Raw genomic sequence first — 24954 nt, 5'->3', positions numbered from 1 at the left:
ACAATGGGGAGAGAGAGAGCTTTGAGAAAGAGAATAGATGCTGAGAATGAAGAGGTTTTATTTAGTTGTGAAATTTGAGATTTTATTTTGAAATGAGACTGATTAAATGTTGACTGATTGCCAATTAATAAGATTTAATGAATGCCAATTCATTCTTAATTTTTGAATTGATGCGATTCATGTGTAATTTAATAATGTACTGGTACAGTTTGAATTTTCTACATTCAAAAAAATAATTAATAAAATAATTAAAGTAATGATGTTATTGATTGCTAGATTACTTATGTTTTTTGAATATTTTTTTATTTCTTGATTCTTAAAAATTAAATAAATTTCCATTTCATATCTACTATAATCAAGTACAATGCGCAAGAAAAGATCTCCACGCATTCTAAAACGCCAAAGGAAAACAGTCGAACCTCATCGTGGCTCCTCGGTAAAGTAGTCTGAGTACAGCCGTCGGGCAGCCACGTCATGCTCACGGAAGAATCGCTGCCGGATTGGCCTAGGGACCAAGCTGTTTTTCCCATTATTGTTGTTCCTCAACGCGCAATGTATAGTCCAATATGGCTTGCTCTAAGAGCTCACGTATCTCATCGTCAGGACTGGCCGGCGTTCATTTCGAGTAGAGAGAAAAAAAAGAAGGGAGAAGTGTGTTGTGAAGTGGGTGTGGATGAAATGAAACTAGAGAAGTGGCATATAGTGTGAATTTTGAAAAAAAAATACTAAAATAAAACAGTCATCGGCGCTGCAATTGGTGCCGATTGCGGTGGGCGTGGACAGAATGTCAGGCTTCTCCATGCCGCCATAGATTGGTGCTCCAACTGCAGTGGGGGACGGCCAAACCGCCGACCGATCGGCGGTCCAGACGTCCCCTCATTGTAAATGCTCCAAGTAATACGAGAGACAAGTCCATGATATATTTATTATATTTGTAAAATTCAAGCTAAAAAGTTACAATGGATAATAATTTAGACTATCCTTATAATCTTGTGGTGTTAGAATTCAAGCACAAACTATATAACTTGATAACCTTGACGCTTATGAAGGTAAGAGGAAAATGGACATTGATTTCTTTGGTAATAGAGAAAGGGAAGAATAAAAATATTGAGATTACTCCAAATAGTTAAAGCAGCAAGAATTTATAAAGTTTGTATAAGAGCTGGATTAGGCTCATCTATTGATATAGAATGCCTAAATAAAACGTAATCAGCTTCAAACATGTAACATACGTGTATGTTTCAACTATTGCAACTAATTCAAATCGAAAAAATAAAATGACGTACCTACAAGACCTCACAACGGAAGAGATCATATTTCTTGACTTAATTCCATGGGTTCTAGGTGCCTTTGAAGCTGAATAGCAGGCGAATGCCGTGAATTCCCTTTCTCCTCCAAAGGAATAAGTTGTCCGGCAAATAAGCACTTTATGATCCAGTAAACCGACTGCATCAGATTCAAAAATCATGTGTCATTATCCCTGTGGGCAGGAGAGATGTTCTCTAGCATATTTATGCCCGGTTGATACTAGATCATTTATTTCCCATTCCGTCCTTTTCATTTCCAATTCAAATGAGAGTTCATTGCAGCATGAGACTGATGGCATCAATAACTAACCGTTACATGTATGTTCTGGTCCATGGCACATTGTCTCAAGTGACGAGAAGCACAACTCTCCTCCTCAGCAACAAGTACAGCCATTGAAATTCTCCCAGTCTCAAGAGTCTGTATCAAACCTTGCAGAGTTTTGAAAATCTGCCCACCACCATGCTGGCCAGGATACAGATCAAATAAAGGATAGAGCCATGAGTCTTCCGCCATGAAAATGAGCTAGCCAGATAGTATCTAAAAAAAAAAAAACAATGGTAGCATCTTATCATACATGAGTAGATAAACCAACATTCAAATTACTGCCAAATTATGAAGATGAACATATTTATGATGTTTAAACCTTATGGACGTACTATGAGTAAACAGAAAAATGAAGGAATCTGATATCAAGAATGAATATATAATTGTCTAGGCAATGTTGTTCTTTAGTATATATTTCAGGCAATTACTTCCCCAATCCCACCATCAAATTTCACAGGATGTCGTCAGCAACAAAAGCATAAAAATTACAAGAATCCAAAGCTCTTTGGCATGCATATTGTTTCAAAAGTATACAAGCATATGCATCTTACCTTGAGAATAGTAGTAATGTTTGTAAAATATTTGGTCTTTCCATGAAGCATGACTCCTAGATTGTTAAAGACAAGAGAATGAATGTTGTACTTGACAGCTGTATAAACTTGGTCATTTCTGCTAATATTCATGGACAGGATCGTGTACCTGAAAATTTGAAACATCAGAACATGATAAACTGGAAAAAGCCAAAGGAAAATTAATAAAGAAACCAATAAACAAATTCAGAAAAGAAAAAACGTTAAGAACCTTAACAATAAGGGATGGTGGCACGTAGTAATTCATAGGATACATGTCAAATTGATTAAGATTGAGGAAAAAGATGCAAAAAGTTTATTAGTTACACAGCCAAAGCACTAAACCCTATACCCTAAATGGAGAGGATAAAAGCAAAACCTTCTGTAGATATAAAGATAAGGTATCGGATACTAAATAGCATGCTGCTTAATAAGATGGACAAAGCATAATTATGTCCACTGTTATTCATTGATAGGTGATAAGTGAGTGAGTATCTTCTCAAGCAATGTACAGAATGCATAGGTTTGTAACAAAAGTTGAAGCAAACCTCTTAAGTATTAAATGTTTAATCACTCGACGTGTCCATTTGTGGAATGTCAAAGTGCACACGAACCTAGATACCTTCTCATTTTGAGAAAATTGTCTAATAAATTAGCAATGTTATTTTACCCAAAATCTCTTTTGTGCACAGAAGGCTTCCTACTAATTTAGAACATGTAAGATATTTTATGTCAATTTGATGATGCTACTTCGCTGATCATGCGTGTACTATAAATTCTCCTGGAGAAACTACTTTCAGGATCAGAAAAATACATATAGATGATGCAGCAATCAAATGTTCAATTTTATTTGGTAAGCTCAATTATTTACCTAAAATATTACTCTTAACAACATATCACAAACATACCTGTTTGGCTGCACGACAAAACCTGCTGCAATGGAATCAATAAGCCAATTAACTCTGAGTACATATCCATTCACAGCACACCCATACAGGAACTTGAATGATTGTATCTGAGATAGCAAAAGAACAAGAATTAGACATTTCCACACTGCAAGAGAATATTAGCAATTACTATCTCCGTCCTTTAAAATTTTTAATGCACAATTGGTAAAGTAAGAGAGAGATAGAAAGAAAAAGTGATTGAAGCATTGTTAGTGGATAATGGGTTCCACCGCATTAGAGAGAAAAAACTTTCCTAAATAGAAAGTTTCTAATTTTAAACGGACCAAAATGGAAAAAGTTTATATTTTTAAAGGACGGAGGTAGTAGTAGCCATCTTTTAGGTGTAGAATAAATTTATAATACAATGTAAAATGCAGCTCAATATTTATGAAGGGCAATATCAGGTTTTGTCAAGTAGATACCTAATGTAGGAACATATTCCGCTTTCAAAGAAGGCTCGTATGCCACGAATTAAATGTCAAAAAGACAAAATAAAATAGTTTTGCATTCAAATAGTGGCCATTGCTCCCAAAACTATTACTTAAACTTTGTAATTAGAAAGAAATACTAATACTCCCAGTGTAGAGAAACTAAGATGATGAAACAAAACAGAACCAGGTGCTGAGTCCGTAGTTCATCAGACTCAACTTTCGCTAACTCCTCTTCTAATTCCAATGCAGGAATATGAGCTACACATTCCTATAAGCCATTTAGGAAAAGACATTTAATAAGAAGCTATGAGCCTTTTCGTATGTCATGATCCTTATAATTGCAGTTTTATTGAGTTCGGCATTGAGAAATTCCTCTAATAATTACCTCCTCAACTCCTAGTGAAATGATTAATCTACAAACGGAATATTTTTCCTTTGAAACTGTTCTTTTCTTGATATTTTATGGGCAGCCTTCCAAATGACGGGATAAAAATATGCGCAGAAAAATATATACATTCTTTATATACAGCGGAAGATTGAAAAAAACATTAAAGTCGGCTCTAACCTTCTTTAAACATAAAACAACTGGAAGGGCCCGAGACTTGGACCTAGAGTTTCTCTTTCCCTTTGCGTTTGCAGATGGAATTTGAGAGAGGACTATGCCACCATATTTTCTAATGAGACCATCAATTTCCTTTTCCTTTTGCTGAGAGAATCCAGTAAGCAAAAATTCCATATGCTGAAATATCAACCTTTTTTTCTTCTTATCCAAGTTCACTCTTAAATATCTGTCCATCTGTTGAGTTCTAGACTCAAGATGATTACTGGGTCTAGTTAACCTTTTCCCAGATCTAGTAGAATAGCCTGCAAAGATGTTAAAAGTCGTTAACATAAAACTATCAGCTACTCAAATTTATGAGTCACATGGAAGGCAGGGTTTTACTTACAAGGTTTTGATGCAGTTTGCAACTTCCGAACTTTTTTGTTGTCTGGAATGTTCGTTTCCCTTTCAGAAAAGTGAACTCGTTTCCGCGTTGGTTGCTTTTCGGTACTTTGATTTTCACATCGTAATAGCTTTGGCTGCAGTTTATCATAGGGCAAGTGCTTCACCAAGCTTTCTGGTTGTGCTGTCCCAATTGCATTTTCTTCAACAAAATTTTGCCTACAATAAATGGAATCCTGGAAGCGGGATTCTGTTCTATGGGTAAATACAAGAGACGGACTTCGAGCAGTGTTTTCTTTATTTAGAATTTGTAGTTCAGCCCCAGCCTTCACCTCTTTCAGAAATGAACATTTCTGATGACTATCTTTTCCAGAAAGCATAGTGTGGCTGGGCAACAACACACTATAATCCCTAAGAGAGGCTGATTGCCTAGAAACTTTATCCTCTGAGACATTGCTATCAGATGTTTGCCTGGCACTATTTTCTTCTTCAGCTGGCATATTGTAAAAATAAGGAGTACCCAGCACATTGTCTTTCTTAGATTCAATTGTAATAGGAACAACTGGGTCTCCGTAGTTTAGATTTGGTAAGGAACACAGATTTTCAGGAATACTTGATGGCACAACTGAGCAAAGGGGGTCCACCAAGGATGCACTTGAAGATCCTACATCTTGAGAAAGCAACATAACATCATTTTCTCCAGAGAAATTTTCGCTGCGTATGCTCAGCTGAGAAGCTACTAAGGCCTGTTTATCATGATTCTGGATAAATGAGTTCACATCTGGAGCAGTATATGCAGATTCTGACAAAAAGCTAGTCTGAGCAACAAAAGGTTTTGGAATGCTGCATTTCATAGTTGCACACTTCACTTCATTCTGCAAACATAGATGTACATTATAAGAAATGCAAAAGAGGAAAGGTCAAAATTACCTTACAGATAAAAAGAAGAGATAAACAAACACACTAATCGTTATGAAAAAAATATAGATGACTTGTCACTCTCCTATTACCAAATTGTTGCTTCAAATTTACCAAAGCACGCCTTAAGACTTTCAGTTCAGATTAGTTAAAGTTTTTAAGAGCTTGTAGTTCTAATTCTATTAAGTATTTTACTAAAGGAATACTGGAAGAGAAATTCAGTTCAGATTAGTTAATGTTTTTCTTGAGGTCATTAAGAGCTTGTAGTTCTAATTCTATTAAGTTTTTTTTACTAGTAAACCATATACATGTTACTAAAGGAACACCGAAAGAGAAACTCAGACGATTTATTTATGGTAAAACACATTACAAGGTACTAAGTGAATACTGGCAAAGTTCACAAAGTGCTTACGTGCTAAATAAATTATTTAAACCAAAAAGCACTTAAACTAAAAAGCATTTAGTAGAGGGTTTCTTTAAGGTTGTGCAAAGTTGTTCCAATTGAAATTTTCTATCAAATTAATACATGTATCAGAAATCGTAATTTATTAATAATAGTTTGATGAGACAAAAATGCAACATCAACATTTACTTACATTGCTTGACCATCCACCAAGCCAACGGCTCTGGAACCTTTGTTGAACTATATTTGGTTTACAATAATTGTTTTCTGCAAAGAGAAGAGAATTGACTAGTTGTGCTCGGAGTTGTTTTCAAACGAAATAAAAGAGAGGGAATAGGAAAAAGTACTGTACCCCTATCTCGAAGACACATAATAGGAGAAGAGCTCACATAACTTTTATTTGGATTGCTTTCTGGTATGAGTGTATTGACTTCCTGAAGATTGGACAAAACAGTAATTAGTACATTGTACAAAACTAAAGGTGCTGAAAGTTTTACATTAGCATTTGAAAATCTAATAAATAGTTAAATCACATTAAAACAAAAGGAAAACTCAAATGCAATCAAAATATATTTAAAACATCACCACAGAACTTTGATGTTATCAGGAAGATGCTATGCTTCCCGCTCAGTGCGTACAGTTTTATTTAAGCCTCAACAGACATTCAAGCCAATCAACAAATTACTAACTAAAATGCATAAAGTTACTATGGAACTCAAATAGTTAAATCACATTAAAACAAAATCTAATAAATGGTTAAATCACATTAAAGCAAAAGGAAAACTCAAATGCAATCAAAATATATTTAAAACATCACCACATAACTTTGATGTTATCAGGAAGATGCTATGCTTCCCGCTCATTGCGTACAGTTTTATTTAAGCCTCAACAAACATTTGAGCCAATCAACAAATTACTAACTAAAATGCATAAAGTTACTATGGAACTCAATGCCGATGATTGTCATGGAAAACCAGGATAGCTGCAGCCAGTGGATAAAATAGCAATGCAGAAGCTAATGTATACTATGCATCAAAATTTTCAGAAGTGGAAACATTTACTCAAAACCGAAACCTACTCTTCAGTGGCTGCAGATCAAAAAGAGAAAAGGAAAAAGTCATCTGGATCTTGTGAGGCAGGATAAGTTATATTTCCAAGGATACTTTCAATGCTACAGCTACACCAAGTGCATGTGCATCGGAGGTGTTTCACCAAAACAACTAAGCCAGTTACACCATAATAATGTTTAATATGAATCTTGCCAACAATAAGCTAAGGCAAAATTTTTTTGGGAACAGCCTGTGTATACGAATTCTCATTTTGATATCATATTGCTTTACTGTGCTATTGCGCTCCCCTGAACTTTACAAATCAATAACCTGTCTAACATGCAATGCATATGGTTTATTGAAACATAGATGGAAAATTGTCAACGGAGAAATTTGAATAAGGATTAGAATCTTCCGAACCTCTGCTGAAACTGAAGGAAGGCAGTTTTCCTGAAATTTAATATCCCTCGAAAAATCATTGCAGTGGCCAGCATCAGTGCCCACATCACAAGATAGACTACAATTTACCATCTCTTGTGCATCACTGCCACTATATACGGCATTCAAAGCCTTTTTCAATTGTATGTCATTGTCAAAATTATAGTTACCTGAATTTTCACAAACAGAAGCACTAGTATTCTTGTGTTCAACTTCATTATTATGCTCAGATTCCAAAGTATCCTTAACTCGAGATAAACTTAACTCATTTCCAGGCAACTCACTGAAGTGAATACCAGCATCTTCATACACAATTTCCATAGTTACATCATCCAAGTCAGATAAATTATCCATGTCACTTGTCAAGGAAAATGAGTCAGCAAAGGTGTTTTCCCAAACTTCCAACCGTGCTTGCTTTAGCTTAAGAGAAGCTTCAAGTATAGCTGAAGCTGAGGAAGATTTTTCAAGTGAATCGCTGTTGATTAATTCATTAATGACCAGTGCTTCAGATGCTGCAATACAAAGCTCTACGGCATCAGATGCAGCTTCAGAGAAATGTACATTGTCATTAAACTTCAGCAGTTCGACCTTTTTATCACTCCTCTCCGACTCTTCCATTAGAGTGCAATTTACTGCACCAGCATCCGGATGTGTACTTAAATTAGCATCCTTCTGAACTTCTAAAGTTCCAATAGGTTGAGCCACAACAGGATAATTAGGCTCTGTTTCACATGCATCATTACTTAGAACTGCATTTTCTGAATCACTATCTGACGACAGACAAAGACGAAAGTGTTCCACCTTCAGAAAGAAAAGACATAATGTAAGCCAGATTCTGTACATAATATATGTTTTCCACTGGGTAAAGAGTGTACTCTAAAGCATAGATTTCACAATAATGGCCAAGAACAAGGTCCTAGGATACAGTCAAAAAGTGTGCAACAGCTTGTGGGACAATATGAGGAAGATAGCCACATTACGATTTCTCAGTTCAATAGTTACCAATGTTTAACTTCATAAGCACAAACACTATTTTAGCATTATGTATGAAAAGTAATATAATGTCAGACTTATATACAAGTCATAGTTACAGTCTAGAACATTTAGAATCACGAACAAACACTCTATTATCATCATGATTAAGCCAGACAAGGGATAGGTACCTAACATTTTCTAACCTATTCAAGTAGCCTAAAAGAATGCATCTTTTTAGGGCTAATTAATGATGATGATGATGATGCAAGATGCCATAACAGAGAAATAGAGGAAGGATAGAAGAATAAAACTATAAAAGTTTCAGCGCAGGATCATCATTCCTCATTAAATGCATACAAAGTAAACCTCTTTGCCACTTTCTTTAAATAGATTTCGAACATAAGATTGAGCATATATAACACTCACAGTCACGGACGAATCCCCACCTATCTATTGTAAGGAAGGTAAAGGAGAACTGAATCCATTTACCAGTAGAAACTTACATCATTAGCAGAGTGAGCACAACTGAAGGGCGAACTATCAGTTCCAGACATAAATAATTGACCAATGTTACATCCACCTTTGTCCCTCAAAGAATCTCCACTGTTAAAGTTTCTAAATTCCTGTTAAATACATTCATGAGATTATGGCTCCTAGAGATAAGTCATAAGCTTTCTAGTAGAATACTATAAGATAAATAATTTTCACTTCATAAGTAAAAGAGATCTGGCATTTGTCTCCAGCAGAAACAACAAGCTGAAATTGGTCGTACACTACTTCTTTTAAGTTGCAACAAAACCATTTCATTCCTGTCCATGTATCACCATTTCAATACTGACTGCCGCCTGATCTGTCAAACTTCCCTATTGCAACAGCAACTTCAACAAATAGTATACACTTCACATGTCCATTTTAGAAGTTGATCTATATAACTAATTCGAGCTAGCATTGACCAAATGAGAAACCAGCCATCTTCCGAAGTTGAAAACACCTAGTAAATGCCGCACGAAGTTTAACAAAACATATAAGAGAAATTCTTCTTTCACCATACCTCAACCCGCTTCTCAAATGTAATGTAATCTTCCTCCATCGTCTCGGCATCCAACCATTCCTCATTGCATTGCTGAAGCCAGACAGGCAACCACGTATCCTCCTGCCATATGCCCAAAATAAGCCGTGAGTGTAGAATAATTAGTAGCCAAGACAAAGCGAAATCCCTCAGATTAGGAAGAAGCAGATCGCATGACCTTAACATGAACTAGTCCTTAATCATAAAAAAAATAGAAATACGAATTCGATTCCATATAGTAAAAAAATCACAATTTCGCAGAGAACAATAAAAACATAGATTACAGGGGCGAAGCAAATGGGAATGGAACAATTGAAAATAAATAAATCTTACCTCGGAGAATTGTGGAGGGCGAAAACCAGCTAATCTTCCCATAGATTAGTTTAGGCGAAAGACAGATTAGTATGGCCTCCCAAAAGTGCAATTCCGGCGCCGGCAGTGGCGATTTTTTGGCGCCAAGGGTATAGTTTCCCGGGAAATTGAAGTATTGAACATCGCCAGTGGACAAATTATATTCATTTTCAGAAAGAATTTAGAAAACATAAATAAAAGAGGAAGAAGGCCCAACCAAATAATTAATCTAGGGCATCCATCATGGGCTGGGAATCAGGTAACAATTTGCAATATTTTTTAAAAATTAAAGAAGAGGATGTAGGCCCAGCCCAACATCCAATTTTTATTCATATAAATTATGTAATTAATTAAAATTAAGTGGATAGTAAAATATAATTACTCACTAGATGATAGATGTAACTAAAATTTAGTGGATGGTAAATATATTAAATACTCCTTCCATCCACAAAATGTTGTTCATGTTTGACTCGGCGCGGATTTTAAGAAATGTGAAGAAAAGTGAGTCGAAAAAGTTAGTGGAATGTAGGCCCGACATTTATATATTAGTTTCATAATAGAATGTGAGTATAATGAGTTAGTGGAAAGTGAGATCCATTTGCCAAAAATGAAAAAAAAACAAAGTGGACAACATTTCACGATAGACCAAAATGGCAAAACAGGACAACATTTCACAGACAGAGAGAGTAGTTTTATTAGACACTCACTTCGTCCAATAATAGATGATACACTTGGTTAATGATACAAGATCTTATGAGATATTGTTTTGTGTATTAAGTGAGGTAAGAGAAAATAATAAGAGTATATTTATATTATTGTGACAGGGATTTCTAAAAAAAATACGGAATATTTTTATTGGATAAATTAAAAAGAAAAATTGTAGGAACTCTTATTTAACAGACAGATTGTGTATAATTGCAGCCGGTGCATGTATTCCTTGTCAAAAGTTTCTATAAATTTTCATTTCTCGCAATATTCAAAAGATTAATTAAATAAGTTAAGGCGATGTTAAATTTTATAGATAAAATAGTACAGAGGTATAATCTAAGATGAAATTGTAAGATTATTTTAATTGGAGGGTTTATCTATAACTAATTATTATTCATCTAGAATTGAATTGTAAATTCAATCTCATAAATTGATCAAATTATATATTTAATCTCAATATACAGACGCGATCAACTCATAAACGTACTTCGCATAACTTTTCCGACATAAGTAAATAACGAAGACCCCATTTTGGATTCTATTTTTCTATCGCAATGTCCGTTTCACGCTTTTAAAGCTCTTTATGCCAAAAAAGGTGCTTTAATAATTCATACTCCTACATAGTACATGCCTGCAGCGTGAAACTCGTTTTAGGAAATAAAAAATTGAATATAATTTATTATTTGTTATAGTTAATTAAAATTTAATAAATAGTTAATGAGGATTATTAATTCATAACTATAGTTACTATCTAAATTAGAAATAATTAGTTTATTATTAGGATTTATTAATTCATGACCTTATTAAAAGGAGCTGCAAATTCCGGCGTGAGACTCTATTAACATGGAACGTAGGAGAATACTACATCAATCAACAAAAAAATTTGTTATTAGTGGATTAGGAGACTCTCGTTATTTGAGTAAGAAATTTACCATAAATAAAAATAGACTACTTTTTGTTGACAACCAAAATTTTAAAAATAAAACTATTTTTTTATAGAGAGATGTAGTACTATAAACAAATTATTTCTCGGAAGTCGGAACCCTTGGCGTTGCCCGTCTATATATATATGAAGGTGAATTAGGTAATTTTTTCTCCAATAACAGTTTCAATTAAAAATGTCTTTTTTCCTGGAAGACGATATTCCTTCCAAATGGAGTAACATTTTCGCGGACAGGAAAATTTTTTGTGTTTGGAAATTGGAGATATAAAATTACATAACAAAATGTAGTAGTAATAAGCGATTTTGCCATTATCCTTACCGAAATCTATACCGAATCTCATAATACAATTCAACTAAAATAATTTTTCCACAAAACCCAACATGTGTCTAGAAATCGCTCTTATATATGTATAATTAATTAGTTATTAAGTTCATTGTTAACTATACACTAAAAAATTAATAAATTTAATCATCGACTGTTATCCTTTGGTACCATCAGAAGGAATTGGCCACCGTCCATAATTACATCAGTAATTCAACTTTTTTTAGTGATAAGACTCGAATAAATATTAAGTCAATAAATCACAATGTTCTTAATTATCCTTTATCAAAATTAATGGAATCAATAAATTGAGCTACTAACTTTAGCAGAACTTTTTTGACATTGGCTTGTCGTTTGAATTCACCTTTAGCAGATAAAGAAGGCCCCAGTTTGAATTCCATATATCTTCACTATGGTTTGTCGTTTCAGGCTTTAGGCTCTTTTTTGCCAATAAAAAGGGGCCACATAATCATTCCATACATGCGTGAAACTCGTTTAGGAGTTAGTCACTATTTAATTAAGATTTATTAATTCAAATTTAACTAATTATTTATAATAGTTAATTAGAAGTTAGTCAATATTTAATTAAGATTTATTCATTTTCAAAAATATAGTTTAGTGTTCAAAAACAGAAATTATTAGTTACTATTATAATTTATTAATTTATAGTTAGAGTTTGATAATTCATTTGAACTTGACTAATCTTATTAAAAATGCTTGAACAACAGATACACAAATAAATCAATTTTTTTGCTCCATCTAGTTTGAATCATGGATTCAATAAAAATACAAAGCCGTAGATATTTGTGAATAAAAAGCTGAAAAATGTTCCTCTTTTCTACTGGCATGTAGCATTATAATTTTCATTTGATCTCTTACTCCTTATCCCTCCGTCCCAAAGAAGATAACCCGTTTTTTGGATGACATGAGATTTTATGCAACTTTATTTTATATTTTAAGTGAAAAAAATAAATTAAGAGAGAGGAAATCAAGCAGAGATAAACGTGCTTTCATTTTTAGTAACTCCTTCCGTTTCTGAATAAGTGAGACATTGCTTTTGAGCACGAATTTTAAGAAAATGAAATTTTGTTACTTAAGTGGAGATAATAAAATAAGATACATGAAAAAATAGAGAAGAAAAAGTAAAAGATCGCCAAAAAAGGAAATGACTCATTAGCTTGGAACATCCCTTAAAAGAAATATGAATCACTTAGCAAGGGAAGAATGTAATATAACCTTAATTCTTCTCTTTAAGCATGCGTATTGTGGATTACACACAGGAGCAATTCTTCATTATGAGTATGAAGACTGCAGTGAATTATTCAATCAGGCCAAACAATCGAAATCATTAGGAATATGAATTATCCTAATAAAATAAGATTTAGATATTGAATAATTAATCAAAATATCATTAGAGTTAACTACTTTTGAATCTTAAAATTCTAAGTATTTAACTATTAGTAATAGACAAATAAACAAAAACAATTATAAAAGCGAAAGCATGTTTAACATAATTTTGTACTCCATTTGAATAATTCAAACTAATTCGCTCAGTTAACCACCCACAAGAAGTCAATTGTCCCAATCCAAATAATAAGCTTGGGTTAGTGACGTATGCTTTATTTAATAAGCTATAGATAAAGTGTTACTTTCGCAACCCATGGTGCTGTCACATTACTTATAAAGTAATAGTAGTAGTAGTAGGAGTACATCTTATAACGTCATAAACTCCAAAAAATTAAAGTGAAATTTTTATGTGATATACTATAGGAGTAGTAATTATATTCCACTTTATTTCATATCATCAAGCAAATGGTGTACAATAGTCGCTCAATATACAATACATTGACTATAATACGACATAAATAAAAATAAAAAAAATAAAACGAAATCATGGTGTATCATATCATAATCACCTATATATATTTAGTCATGCATTCTCTAGCAAAACAACACACACGTCCAATTTCTTCAACATCTAATCTTCAATACTACTAAATCTACCATGTCGCAAGAAAAGAAAGTTGTAGAAAAGATTTCCGGTTGGCTCCGAATATTCGACGACGGCTCGGTGGACCGGACCTGGACCGGTCCGCCCACGGTCAAGTTCATGATGGATCCCGTGCCGCCCCACGACGACTTCATAGACGGCGTCGCCATCGCCGACGCCACCACCGACTCCGGCCTCAAAGTCCGCATCTACCTACCCGAAAAGAAACCCGACGACCCCGAAAAGCTCAGCCTCCTCGTCCACTTCCACGGCGGCGGCTTCTGCCTCAGCGACGCCGACTGGTTCATGTACTACACCGTCTACACGCGCCTGGCGCGGGAGGCACGCTCCATCGTGGTCTCGCCCTACCTCCGCCAGGCCCCCGAGCACCGCCTCCCCGCCGCCTGCGACGATGGCTTCTCCGCCCTCGAGTGGCTCTCCCGGGGCGAGCCCCGCCACCCCTGGATCGATGGCGCCGCCGACTTCGGCCGGATTTTCCTCATCGGAGACAGCTCCGGCGGGAATATCGCCCACCAGGTGGCGGCGCGTGCGAGGGACGCGGGGGTGAAGCTGGCCGGGGCGGTGCTGATGCACACGGACTTCTGCCGGACGCAGCGGAGCAAGTCGGAGATGGAGAAGGCGGAGACGCCGTTTCTGACGCCGGAGATGATGGACAAGATGCTGGAGATGGCGCTGCCGGAGGGTGCCACGAAGGAGCACCCGATCACGTGCCCGATGGGGGAGGCGGCGCCGCCGCTGGAGACGGTGAGGCTGCCGCCGTATCTGTACTGCATGGCGGATCATGATCTGGTGAGGGATAGGGAGATGGAGTTCTATGAAGCGATGAAGAAGGCTGGAAAAGAGATTGAGCTGTTTACGAGCCACGACGTCGGCCATAGTTTCTACCTAAACAAGATCGCCGTCGATTCCGATCCCAAAGTGGCGGAGGAGACTCGGAAGCTGTTTGAAGTGATTATTTGCTTTATCAACACCCATTGACTTTTCTTGTCCGTTTGTCTTCTTGTTTTTGTTGTTTGCTTGCTTTCTCTGTGTGGTTTGTTTGGTGTTGCTTTTTATAATGGGTGCATGCCTTATGCATGCCTGTATTTTCATGATCATGTTATTATGAATGTTTGTTTTTATGTTATTTGATGGTTGTTTAATCCACAGATTCCACATGGTTAATTCATAACATAAGTTAGTTAGTTTGCGCGGTCATTTAACAAATACTCCCTCCGTTCGCGAATAAGATGCTTATTTCTTTTCGACACGGATTTTAAAAAATGTTTAAAATGTAGGTAGAAAAAAGTTAGTGATATATGAGTCTTATTTGTATTTATTTATTTTAAAAAATGTGAGTGAAATGAGTTAGTGGTATTGTGATACGAGGGTACTCGTATCGGTTCCGGCAGCGAGAGATTGCCGGTGAAGGGGTAGGTTCGTTCGCGGGGTCTCCCCGTCGAGCAGCCTAGATTTCTCTGCCAATTAGGAGTTGACGAGATGAATTTGCAGAGAAAGTAAATAACTAAAATAAAAGACGATAAAAAAGATAAATTGTATTTCTTCAATAAATGATTCAAAAGATAACAAATGCTCCTATTTATAATACTCCCTAATAACCTAACTTAGTGATCAAGAAATAGGAAAGATATGCTAAATCAATAATATATAAAATAATAGAGATATGAGAATATCTTGTAGATATACTCGTATCAACTCCCCCACGGTTGAAATTCACATTGTCCTCAAGGTGGAAACCACGACAAAACGAAGAGTGTGGCGAACAAAAGCTTTGACGAGGTATCCCAACCTGGATCAAATGTATACATACGCCCACGAACTCTCTCATTCCTCGGCACATCAAGTAAAACGTCAACAAAATACTTCTCTCCTTCCTTCCCCTCATGAGAACATCCTCCATGAATTCGTTGGTGAGCAACATTTGTAAGAAGGGATACAAGTGCTCTTGCCATCTTCAATATTATTCCCATGCTTCTTGTACCGCCGAGATTTGAGAAGTCATCCATTAGCTGACTGGATTTATGCCTCGCCCAAAGATAGTGCGTGTGACTAGGGGGCTTCTCAACGCATCCATGCATGCCCAAACATTGCACGTCATTGCACAGAGGAATCAACCGTGCATCAGCGTCGAGGAAAGTTGATCGATGATTAATACTTATAACATCACCAACATGCCAAACCACAAATACACAGGCAATTACCTTCTTCATATCCTCAATGGAACCATCTTCGTCCTCTTTCAACAAAAAAGAATCAATCTTGTTGCTCAACATTGTAATATCCAACCTGTTATGCTCCACAACATGTATATGTTTTCGGCAAGTAAAAACAACATTACATGGAGCATCTATGCCATCTTTACTACCATAAATTGGTCCACTAACATCAACACTAGAATGAATAACATCTTTTTCCTCTTCATCATTATCAACGACAATTAATTCCATTGAGTCATACCCGAAATTGGAGTTGCACGATAGAGATATTGTGGCTGGTGGAGGCGGGATAGCAACAACAACAGGCAGCGAGCTTCTAGATGGATCGTGATGGAGATCAGCTGGGGCGGCAGCGGTCATCTGTGGTAGGGGACACGATACTGGCTCCGTGTACATGACGCTGAATGTAGGGACTGGAGGAGGTTTTGTGGCAGCGTGCAGATCACCCAGGCAACGTTCACGTGAATCCATCTGAGACTCCAATTCCCTGACAATAGCAGTCAAACGCTCGAGCTGTGAAGCCAAGGCAGCCATCGACAGGTTCGGTTCCAAATTCAGCGTGTACTGGGGCGGTAGTGGCGGTAGGTGATCAAATTCTGAGTACTCGGGTTGCGTCCAATCCAGGGGGTCGGGTGGCTGATTGGGAGGCGGATGACATGGGTGATAGCCGAATTGGTATGTCTGCGAAAGTCCACACCACTCCGAGCCAACACATGGTGGCTGTGGCTGCTGAAAACCAGGCTGTTGGGCAGCGTAGGATCGATACGGCTGCTGCCACTCTACGTAATCGAGTGTGTGGGTGGTTGGTTGCTGCCAATCTGTATAAACGGGCTGGCCGAACTGATAATTAGCATAGTTGCTTGACATCATGATGGCAGTGGTAGAGACGGTGGTAATGCGGAGGATGAGAACCAATGAAAGCACCAGATGATACGAGGGTACTCGTATCGGTTCCGGCAGCGAGGGATTGCCGACGAAGGGGTAGGTTCGTTCGTGGGGTCTCCCCGTCGAGCAGCCTAGATTTCTCGGCCAATTAGGGGTTGTCGAGATGAATTTGCAGAGAAAGTAAATAACTATAATAAAAGACGATAAAAAAGATAAATTGTATTTCTTCAATGAATGATTCAAAAGATAAAAAAAGGCTCCTATTTATAAAACTCCCTAATAACCTAACTTAGTGATCAAGAAATAAGAAAGATATGCTAAATCAATAATATATAAAAAATAGAAATATGAGAATATCTTGTAGATATACTCGTATCATATTGGCCTATTATCATTTATAGGAACCGGGATCCCTATTCGTGGACAGACTAAAATGGAAAAACAAGACTCTTATTTGCGAACGGAAGGAGTTGTTTTACTAGAAATAATGATTCTTGAATTACCCCCTCTCATAAGGACACCACCTTATTGTATTCCCTCCGTCTACGACTTATAGTCCCACTTTGATTGGGTGCGTGTCTTAAGAAATACGGTGATATGAGTATTGACAAACAGAGCTCTGGTTTCTTGGAGACTCTAAAGATGGACAGCGTCAGGACTATATTCATGTATAATTATATTGTATTTAAATTAGATAGGCACCATACCTGATATAGCCTATGTCGTTAGAGTCATGAGTCAATTCATGCATCAGCCACATGAGGATCACATGGACGCTACATTGAGAGTCATATGATATCTGAAAGGTACTATGGGATATGGAGTTTTACTTGAGAAATGAGAGCACTTGGAAATTTATGGATTCACATATGCTACCTGGGCGAGCATTCCAATTGATAAAAGATCTACGGTTGTATATTTTACCTTTGTTTGAGTGAACCTAGTTACCTAGAGAACCAAGAAGCAAAAAGTCGCAGACTCGCAGCCTTATCCAGCGCAAAGGCAAAGTTTTGTAGTGTAAAAAGTGGTCGGCTAGAAATTTTGTAGCTAAGGAGTCGTCTTACCGTGATTGATTTTCCTCCCACTCAGAGAAGTAATTTATTTTGTAATAACAAGACAGCTATCAGCATCATGAAGAATCGAGTCCAACATGATAGAACCACATGGAGAATCGAGTCCAACATGATAGAACCAAACTCTTAGAAATTGATCGATATACTTTTATAAAGGAAAAACTCGATAATGGTACTACAGATTTTCCTTCTGTTTGATCAGATGATCAGTGGGCACACATCTTAACAAAAACTGTAAATTCAAAGAGTTTTAACGGAATTGTTAGAAAGTTGATAGTCGGAGACGACTTTGCAACTTGAGGTAATGTCAAATAGAGAAAGAAATCAAGAGTGAGTGGTCTATTTTGTCAAATAAAGAAAGAAACAAAGAGAAAGAGGTTGTGCATCGTTCTTCACAACAGACAAGAAAGAAAATACTCCGTATTTGTCACTTGGTCAGATATTTCAGAATCTCCTCTTACTAGATAGAATATACTACTACAAAACCAAAACCAAAACCAAAACCAAAATCAGCGACTGACTCCTGAAAATTTAATAACGACAACCACTAGAAAAACAACATTAAAAATGAGTATTAGACATGCACTTTCAGTTTAACACACAAATATTATGGTGTATCAAATTCAACCGGTCCAAATAAGTGACTAATTATCAGAACATAAAATTTGAATATAGTTTGCATAAGCAAAGCTATGGACCAATTGGGTATGGAAGACTTGTGAGTTGTAAATTAAGCAGTAAACATCTATCTATATGAGGCTAGTGACCCAAGCAAATAACTCCATTTCTAGGCAGATTCTGGTTTAAAATTCGAACTAATTTCTTCACTCTTTGTTATTGTGATCCTATAAGTGAAATGTGTATTTGTCACATATCAAAACAAATACTAGTATTGGACAATCATGATCCTATTCCGTATTCCATTATTCCGTATCATTACCTCATAGATAATTCAGTTTCTAAATTTGTTCTTCTCTAAATCATGTCAAAATTCAGTTCTTTGACAAAGGAAACAGAGATTCAGTTCAATATATGCGGGTTAGAAAATCCATACTAGCAACACAATGTGGAAGCCACAACCACCACCACTCTTTTATTATTGCTAAGTTTAAGTGAGTACAGAATCCTAGCGAAGGTGGAGGCTAGTGTTTGTATGGATTTGTTCATCATTTAACCCCATAGCCCTCTACTCCTACTCAATCCTGTCCAACCAAAAACGGCAACATTTTATGTGTAGCTGAAAACAAGGATCTTCCATGCCTAATTAATTTAGCTAATATTTGTCCCACCAGTTCCATAACTACAATAATGGACCTATAACTTGTATACCAGACAGAAACATGTTGGATAATGCATGAATCGAGTGTATACCAGACAACACCTAGCTCAATAACTAGGATTATCGGAGCTGAATGGATGAGATATAGCAAGCCTGTCATGATATGTAGTTCACACGAGCGCGACTTCATGTGTGTGTGTGCGAGAGAGAGAGAGAGAGAGAGCATTGAGCCAAATATTTCACAACGATATATGACTACCCAACTTTCTGATAAGACTGTCCACAATAAGGACACTTTGGTTAGAGGTCTCCAAACCGAACCGGCGGTTCCGACGGGCCGGTTCAGGTTTGCGAATTTTGAAGAGCCGGAACCGGCGGTTCCGAACCGCCGGTTTGGCGGTTCCCGACAACTCCCGACATCTTTTCAGGCCTACTTCCTAGTCTTTTCAGAAACCGCTCCCGCGACCGCCGGTTTGGGCAGAAATGACGGAAACCGCCGGTTTCGACCGAAAAACCAGCGGTAAACCGGCGGTTCCGGCGTTGTTTTTAAAATTTGAAATTTGAAATTGACGAAAAACTGCCGGTTTCCACCGAAAACCGGCGGTTTTGGCGGTAAACCGGCGGTTCGGCCGTTATTTTCAAAAATTAAAAATTTTTTTAATCAAAATTTTCCCCTATAAATACCCCATCCTCTTCATTTCTACTCACTCAATTCTTGTGTTAATAAGAATTTCTCTCTCAATCTCAATTTCTCTATTCTCCATCCTCATTCTCTCAAGTAGTTTACGTTATTTGCGCTCATAATTTACTCACGTTGTTCACGTTATCATCTTCACACAATCACACTACTCTCTATTCTCCACTTTTAATTTCCATAAATATTTATATCATGTCTTCATCTCGTCGTGGTGGTGATCGGGGCAAGGAAATTGCCCAAGATCAAAGTGATACTCGTCGTCGACGTGCCCCTTCTAGAGCACAAGTTGCGGAGGAGGTGGGAAGGCTAGCCACTCTTCGAGCTCAAGTAAGTTATAATATGTTTTAATTTTTTGTTAATTCATTTTTATTAAATTCATAATTTCATTTTTCAACATCTATGTGTCTATGTGTTTTATTTTTGTGTTAGTATTTTTACTTAGTTGTATAATTTTCGTAGGGGGAAGAAGATCGAAATGCGGCATTGTTACTTGCCCTCGCCGACGACGACCAACAAGGGGGCATTCACATTCGGCTTCGCATTTCGAGTACGATGTGAATCTATCGTCGGACGAAGGCGATGATGGATCGCATCAATTCCCCCTTCTAGCACCGGCCAAGTTGGCGACAATGATGAGGAGGAGGCCGATGCTCCTCCTCCCACAGGACGACAAAAGAAAAAGATGCCTCCCAAGTTGAAATCCGAGATTTTTACCAAACATTTCAAGAAGGCCCCGGTGGTAATTTCAAATCCTAATGATCCGACCACTACCGTTGAGACAAGTGAGTTCAAAGCATATTGCAACTATTGCGATAAAGTCTATCCATTTGTTATCGGTGGGGGATATGGTACTCTCCATCGCCATTTGAAGGCAAAATACCCCGTGGAATATGGGCATTCTAAGTCCCAAAGCCAAATAAACTTCCCCGCCGGCTCATCGTCTCAAACAGGTACGCCGCTATTTAAATATGATCCGAAAAATGTTACTGATGCTATGGTAAGATGGGCGGCAATGAAACATTTGCCGTTCAATTTTTTTAATGACAAAAAATATGAAGTTACTATGCAAACCGCTTTTAATGTTGCTACAAAGAGAATTCCCCCCTCTACTGCTCAAAGATCTAACAACCGTCAGTTTTTTGACAAAAAAAGAGAGGTTGGAAAATTTCTATCCACCTTGGGGCACAAAGTTAATATTTGCTCCGATGTGTGGACAGATTCTTTCCAACGAAATTCTTACATGGGAATTTCATGTCATTTTATAGACAATATTTGGTCTTTAAATAAACGTTTAATTGGTTTTAGACAATTTCCTTCCCCACACACCGCACAAGCAATTGCATCTTTAATTATTCAAGATTTGAATGAGTATGAGTTATGCAACAAGATATTTTTGGTTGGTTTTGATAACGCAACCGCTAACACCGCAAGTATATCCGATTTAATTGCGGCTTGCTCCCCGGCGATAAGTGGTAAGTATTTTCACCAACGATGTATTTGTCATATTTTAAACTTATGTGTACAAGATGCTCCAACCTATTACTACAGCTGTATCCTTGATCCACTGGAAGCCTCAAATTGGCAAGGCGTTGAAGAAGTATTGCCACACGAAGAAAATAAGGTACACAACTTTTACTTTAGACGTGTCTACTAGATGGAACTCTACATATGATATGTTGCATTCTACATTGGAGCATATAGAATATTTAGTTGATTTTTATAGAACTTACCCTGTTGATGATTTATATCTAACATCTTCTTGTTGGGATCAATGCATGAGCTTGTTTAAGTTATTCAAAGGTTTTCGAAATGCCACTATTGAGTTATCGGGTGTGTATTATTGCACATCCGTTCGTGTTTTAGAACATTGCATGATCATATCACTTGGTTTTAAAATTGCAATGAAAAATTCCACAAACAATCTTGAGTTAATGTGTGTTTTATATTACATGGTTGAAAAATGGCTCAAGTATTTCAACGAGATCCCCACGATTTTTTTGCTTGCCAAAGTTTTGGATCCAAAGTGGAAACTAGTTGGTACTTTCAAAATTTTAGAATTTTATTACAACAATTTGGCTTCTATTGATCTTGAACCACTCCGAGCTTTGCAAACTGACGAGGACGACAACTACATAAACCTAGCTCAAACATTCCAAATAAACCTCTCCCACCTCCCAAGCCTCCAAAGAAGTTTTGAGTTCGACTTGCGGGCTCTCTTTCACGATTACGAAGCCAAGTATAACCGTACCCACCAAGTGAGACCTAGACCCCCCGTCAAACACATAACTTTGGCTTCTTCCAAGTTGATGACCCTGAAGCCCAATCCCAATTGGCAGACCTATACGGCTTCAGCAGCGGAGGAAGGACGGCAAATTCGACAAGTGAGTTAGACTTATATTTTGACTCTCACTTTTTATTCAATGAGGAAGAAGGAGGTCCCGTTCCCCAACAAATCGACGTCCTAGATTGGTGGGGATCACACGAGAAAGATTTTCCCATCCTTGCATCAATGGCCAAGGAGATCTTTTCGGTTCCGGCTTCCACTGTCGTCGTCGAGTCCGCCTTTAGTGTTGGAGGCAACGTCTTGGACGACAGAAGAAGTAGACTCACCGGGCAAAACATAGAAGCCACCATGTTACTTGATGATTGGTGCTCCGCCGAAATTAGAGACCAATAACCGGATTGGAACAATCAAGTAGTACAACCCGACCAAGACTACTTCCCCGATGAAGAAGAGTAGGCGCGCCGCCAATTCCTACGATCAAGCCAAATAGGTAAGCAAGGTAAGAGAACTACGTGGACTTTGATTCCAAAATGCAATTGAGCATTGAGGATACGTAGGCATCTCAACTTAAATTTTAAATTTAAGTTGAGCTCAAGTCCTTTTCCTTTATTTTTCCCCCCTTTGTTTTGAATATGTAATTTGTAAATTGTAATCAAGACTTTAAGTCTTTTGTAATTTATAATTTTTAAGTTGTAATTTGTAAATTTTAAGTTGGAATTTGTAGTTTTAAAGTTGTAACTTGTAAATTTTTAGTTGTAATTTGTAATTTTAAAGTTGTAATTTGCAATTTTAAAGTTGTAATTTGTATCAATAAAATTGCATTTGTACATCGCTTTATTCTAATTTTATTTATACAAATATATTTATATTTTTACTTGAATTACAAATTCACAATGTATATAAAAAAAATTGAACCGCCGAACCGGACGAACCGGCCCGGAACCGGACATGCAACGGCGGTTCCGGCGGTTCACGGTTCAGGAACCGGAACCGCCGAACCTTGGTCGGGCTGGTTCAGGTTCACTTATTTTTTAAACCAGAACCGGCGGTTTCGAACCGTGAACCGCCGGTTCCCGAACCGTGGTGACGTCTAACTTTGGTGGACAAACCATTTTTTTTCCACAACCACTCTTCTAAGTGTCCACAACAATAGTGGACACTCTGGAGTCACTTTTTTTTTGTTTTATCAATTGATTGTATATTTTAATTCAATTAGAATTAAAATTATCAGATTGAAAAATAATTAGGAAATAACTGCTAATTTAATAAATAAAAATAATAAACTAAATTTTCGTTGTATTACATGAAGGAGAAAATTATACAACGAAAATTTTCGACATCACACAATTTCTTCACGCTGCCCCCCTCCCCTACGTGCTCAGACCTCTTCAATCAAATCGGCCTGGAGTTGGGTATGTGTTGTGTTCCTGCGCATATCAATGAAATGTTGGAGCAGATATTCATTACTACGCGGTACACCCATCTGTATCGGCGCGGAGGCAACACCGTGACTTGAACTAACACCATGTTTCGGTGCCCAATGCTCAGCAGCAAATCCTTCATCTTCTATTATCATATTGTGCAATATGATACATGCATACATGATATTCGTGACATCATCTTCGTGCCAAACTCGTGCCGGGCACCGTAAAATGGCCCACCACGCTTGGAGCACATCAACAGCTCGCTCAACATCCTTTCTAGCACCCTCTTATTTTCGCGCAAAATAGGCTTTCTTTAGTCCGACCGGTTGTTGAACTGTCTTGACAAATACGGGCCAATGAGGGTATATCCCATCAGCAAAATAGTATCCCCTATGGTACTAGGTGCCGTTGGCCATGAATCTGATTTCAGGACCCTCCCCCGGTACTCATCATTGAAGAGAGGCGATGACTACAGAAAGCTGATGTCGTTGTTCGAACCTGCGACACTGAAATACGTATGCCAGATCGGCAAACGATAGTCGGCAACGGCTTCCAGGATCATCGAGGGATGTCTGCCTTTAATCCAGTAGTAAACTGGCCTTTCCACGCCACTGGCCAGTTTCTCCACTCCCAATGCATGCAATCGATGCTGCCCATCATCCTCGGGAAACCGTGCACCGAACCGTGCATATCTAGTAGTCTATAGCAGTCCTCATAGGTTGGCTTTCGTAGATACTCCGGACCAAAGATTTCCCGGATGCACATCAAGGCTAGTCGTCTCACCCATCTGCAGGTATTCGTCGAACATATCAGTCGGGCAGGCATATGCAAGTTGCCTAATTGCAGCGGTGCATTTCTGCAAAGTAAATAGACCGATCCGGCCGGTGCAATCACGTCGGAGGGTGAAGCACATGTACCGCCCGCCAATGACATCGCTATATGGGTTAAGAGCGGTTGCAAAATTCTGAAACGCCGATGGAAAATCTCTGCCGGATAACGAGGGTTATCGCCAAAGTAGTCTGCCATCAGCCACTCGTGCGCTCCGACATGATCTCGTGGGATTGTCCGCCGATGATGAAACGGAAGAGGGACCACCGCCACTGCCTCCCGCGCCGCGTCCTCATCGGCTTCCGCCTGCACCTCTTGAATCAGATAATCCCACGCTTCCAGTGGCGGACGCAGGAATAAATCTTGGCAGGTGCTTCACTAAAAAATCTTGGCAGGAGACACACACATATTATATATATATATAATAAAAAAATAATAATAAAAATTCTAAAAATAAATAAATATCTAATACATAAAATTAATCCAAAACAGGTTTGACAAAAAGAATAATACAGTTTGCTAAAGCGGCGGCAACTGAATTCTACGTGTTTTCATCGAT

At 37.7% G+C, this 24954-nt stretch overlaps 2 protein-coding genes across 5 annotated transcripts; one reads left to right on the top strand and one right to left on the bottom strand.

Moving 5' to 3' along the window:
* Positions 1-680: 680 nt before the first annotated feature.
* On the bottom strand, positions 681-9861 carry LOC121803544. Of its 4 annotated transcripts, none has more exons than XM_042203177.1 (12): positions 9708-9861; positions 9357-9458; positions 8809-8928; positions 7313-8131; positions 6196-6277; positions 6037-6110; positions 4527-5397; positions 4145-4443; positions 3110-3216; positions 2184-2331; positions 1618-1770; positions 681-1446 (listed from the first exon to the last, which is right to left on the bottom strand). In XM_042203177.1, the coding sequence occupies exons 1-12, from the start codon at positions 9747-9749 to the stop codon at positions 1312-1314; spliced, it is 2952 nt and encodes a 983-aa protein (XP_042059111.1). In that variant the 5' UTR covers positions 9750-9861; the 3' UTR covers positions 681-1311. The 4 variants fall into 4 exon arrangements, 3 of the variants coding, with proteins under 3 accessions (XP_042059111.1, XP_042059112.1, XP_042059113.1); XR_006051062.1 differs by having other exon boundaries at positions 1310-1446; positions 2184-2239; XM_042203178.1 differs by lacking the exon at positions 681-1446 and having other exon boundaries at positions 1633-1845.
* Positions 9862-13634: 3773 nt separating this feature from the next.
* Positions 13635-14835, top strand: LOC121802069 (probable carboxylesterase 17). Its single transcript, XM_042201627.1, has one exon. It carries the CDS (start codon positions 13704-13706, stop codon positions 14685-14687), a length of 984 nt encoding a protein of 327 aa, XP_042057561.1. The 5' UTR covers positions 13635-13703; the 3' UTR covers positions 14688-14835.
* The last annotated feature ends 10119 nt before the right edge of the window (positions 14836-24954 follow it).

The sequence above is a fragment of the Salvia splendens genome, chromosome 5, assembly GCF_004379255.2.
Source record: "Salvia splendens isolate huo1 chromosome 5, SspV2, whole genome shotgun sequence".
In the NCBI taxonomy this organism is placed as follows: domain Eukaryota; kingdom Viridiplantae; phylum Streptophyta; class Magnoliopsida; order Lamiales; family Lamiaceae; genus Salvia; species Salvia splendens.
Note: the sequence above shows the minus strand (reverse complement) of the source record. Positions and strands in the feature narration are given on the sequence as shown.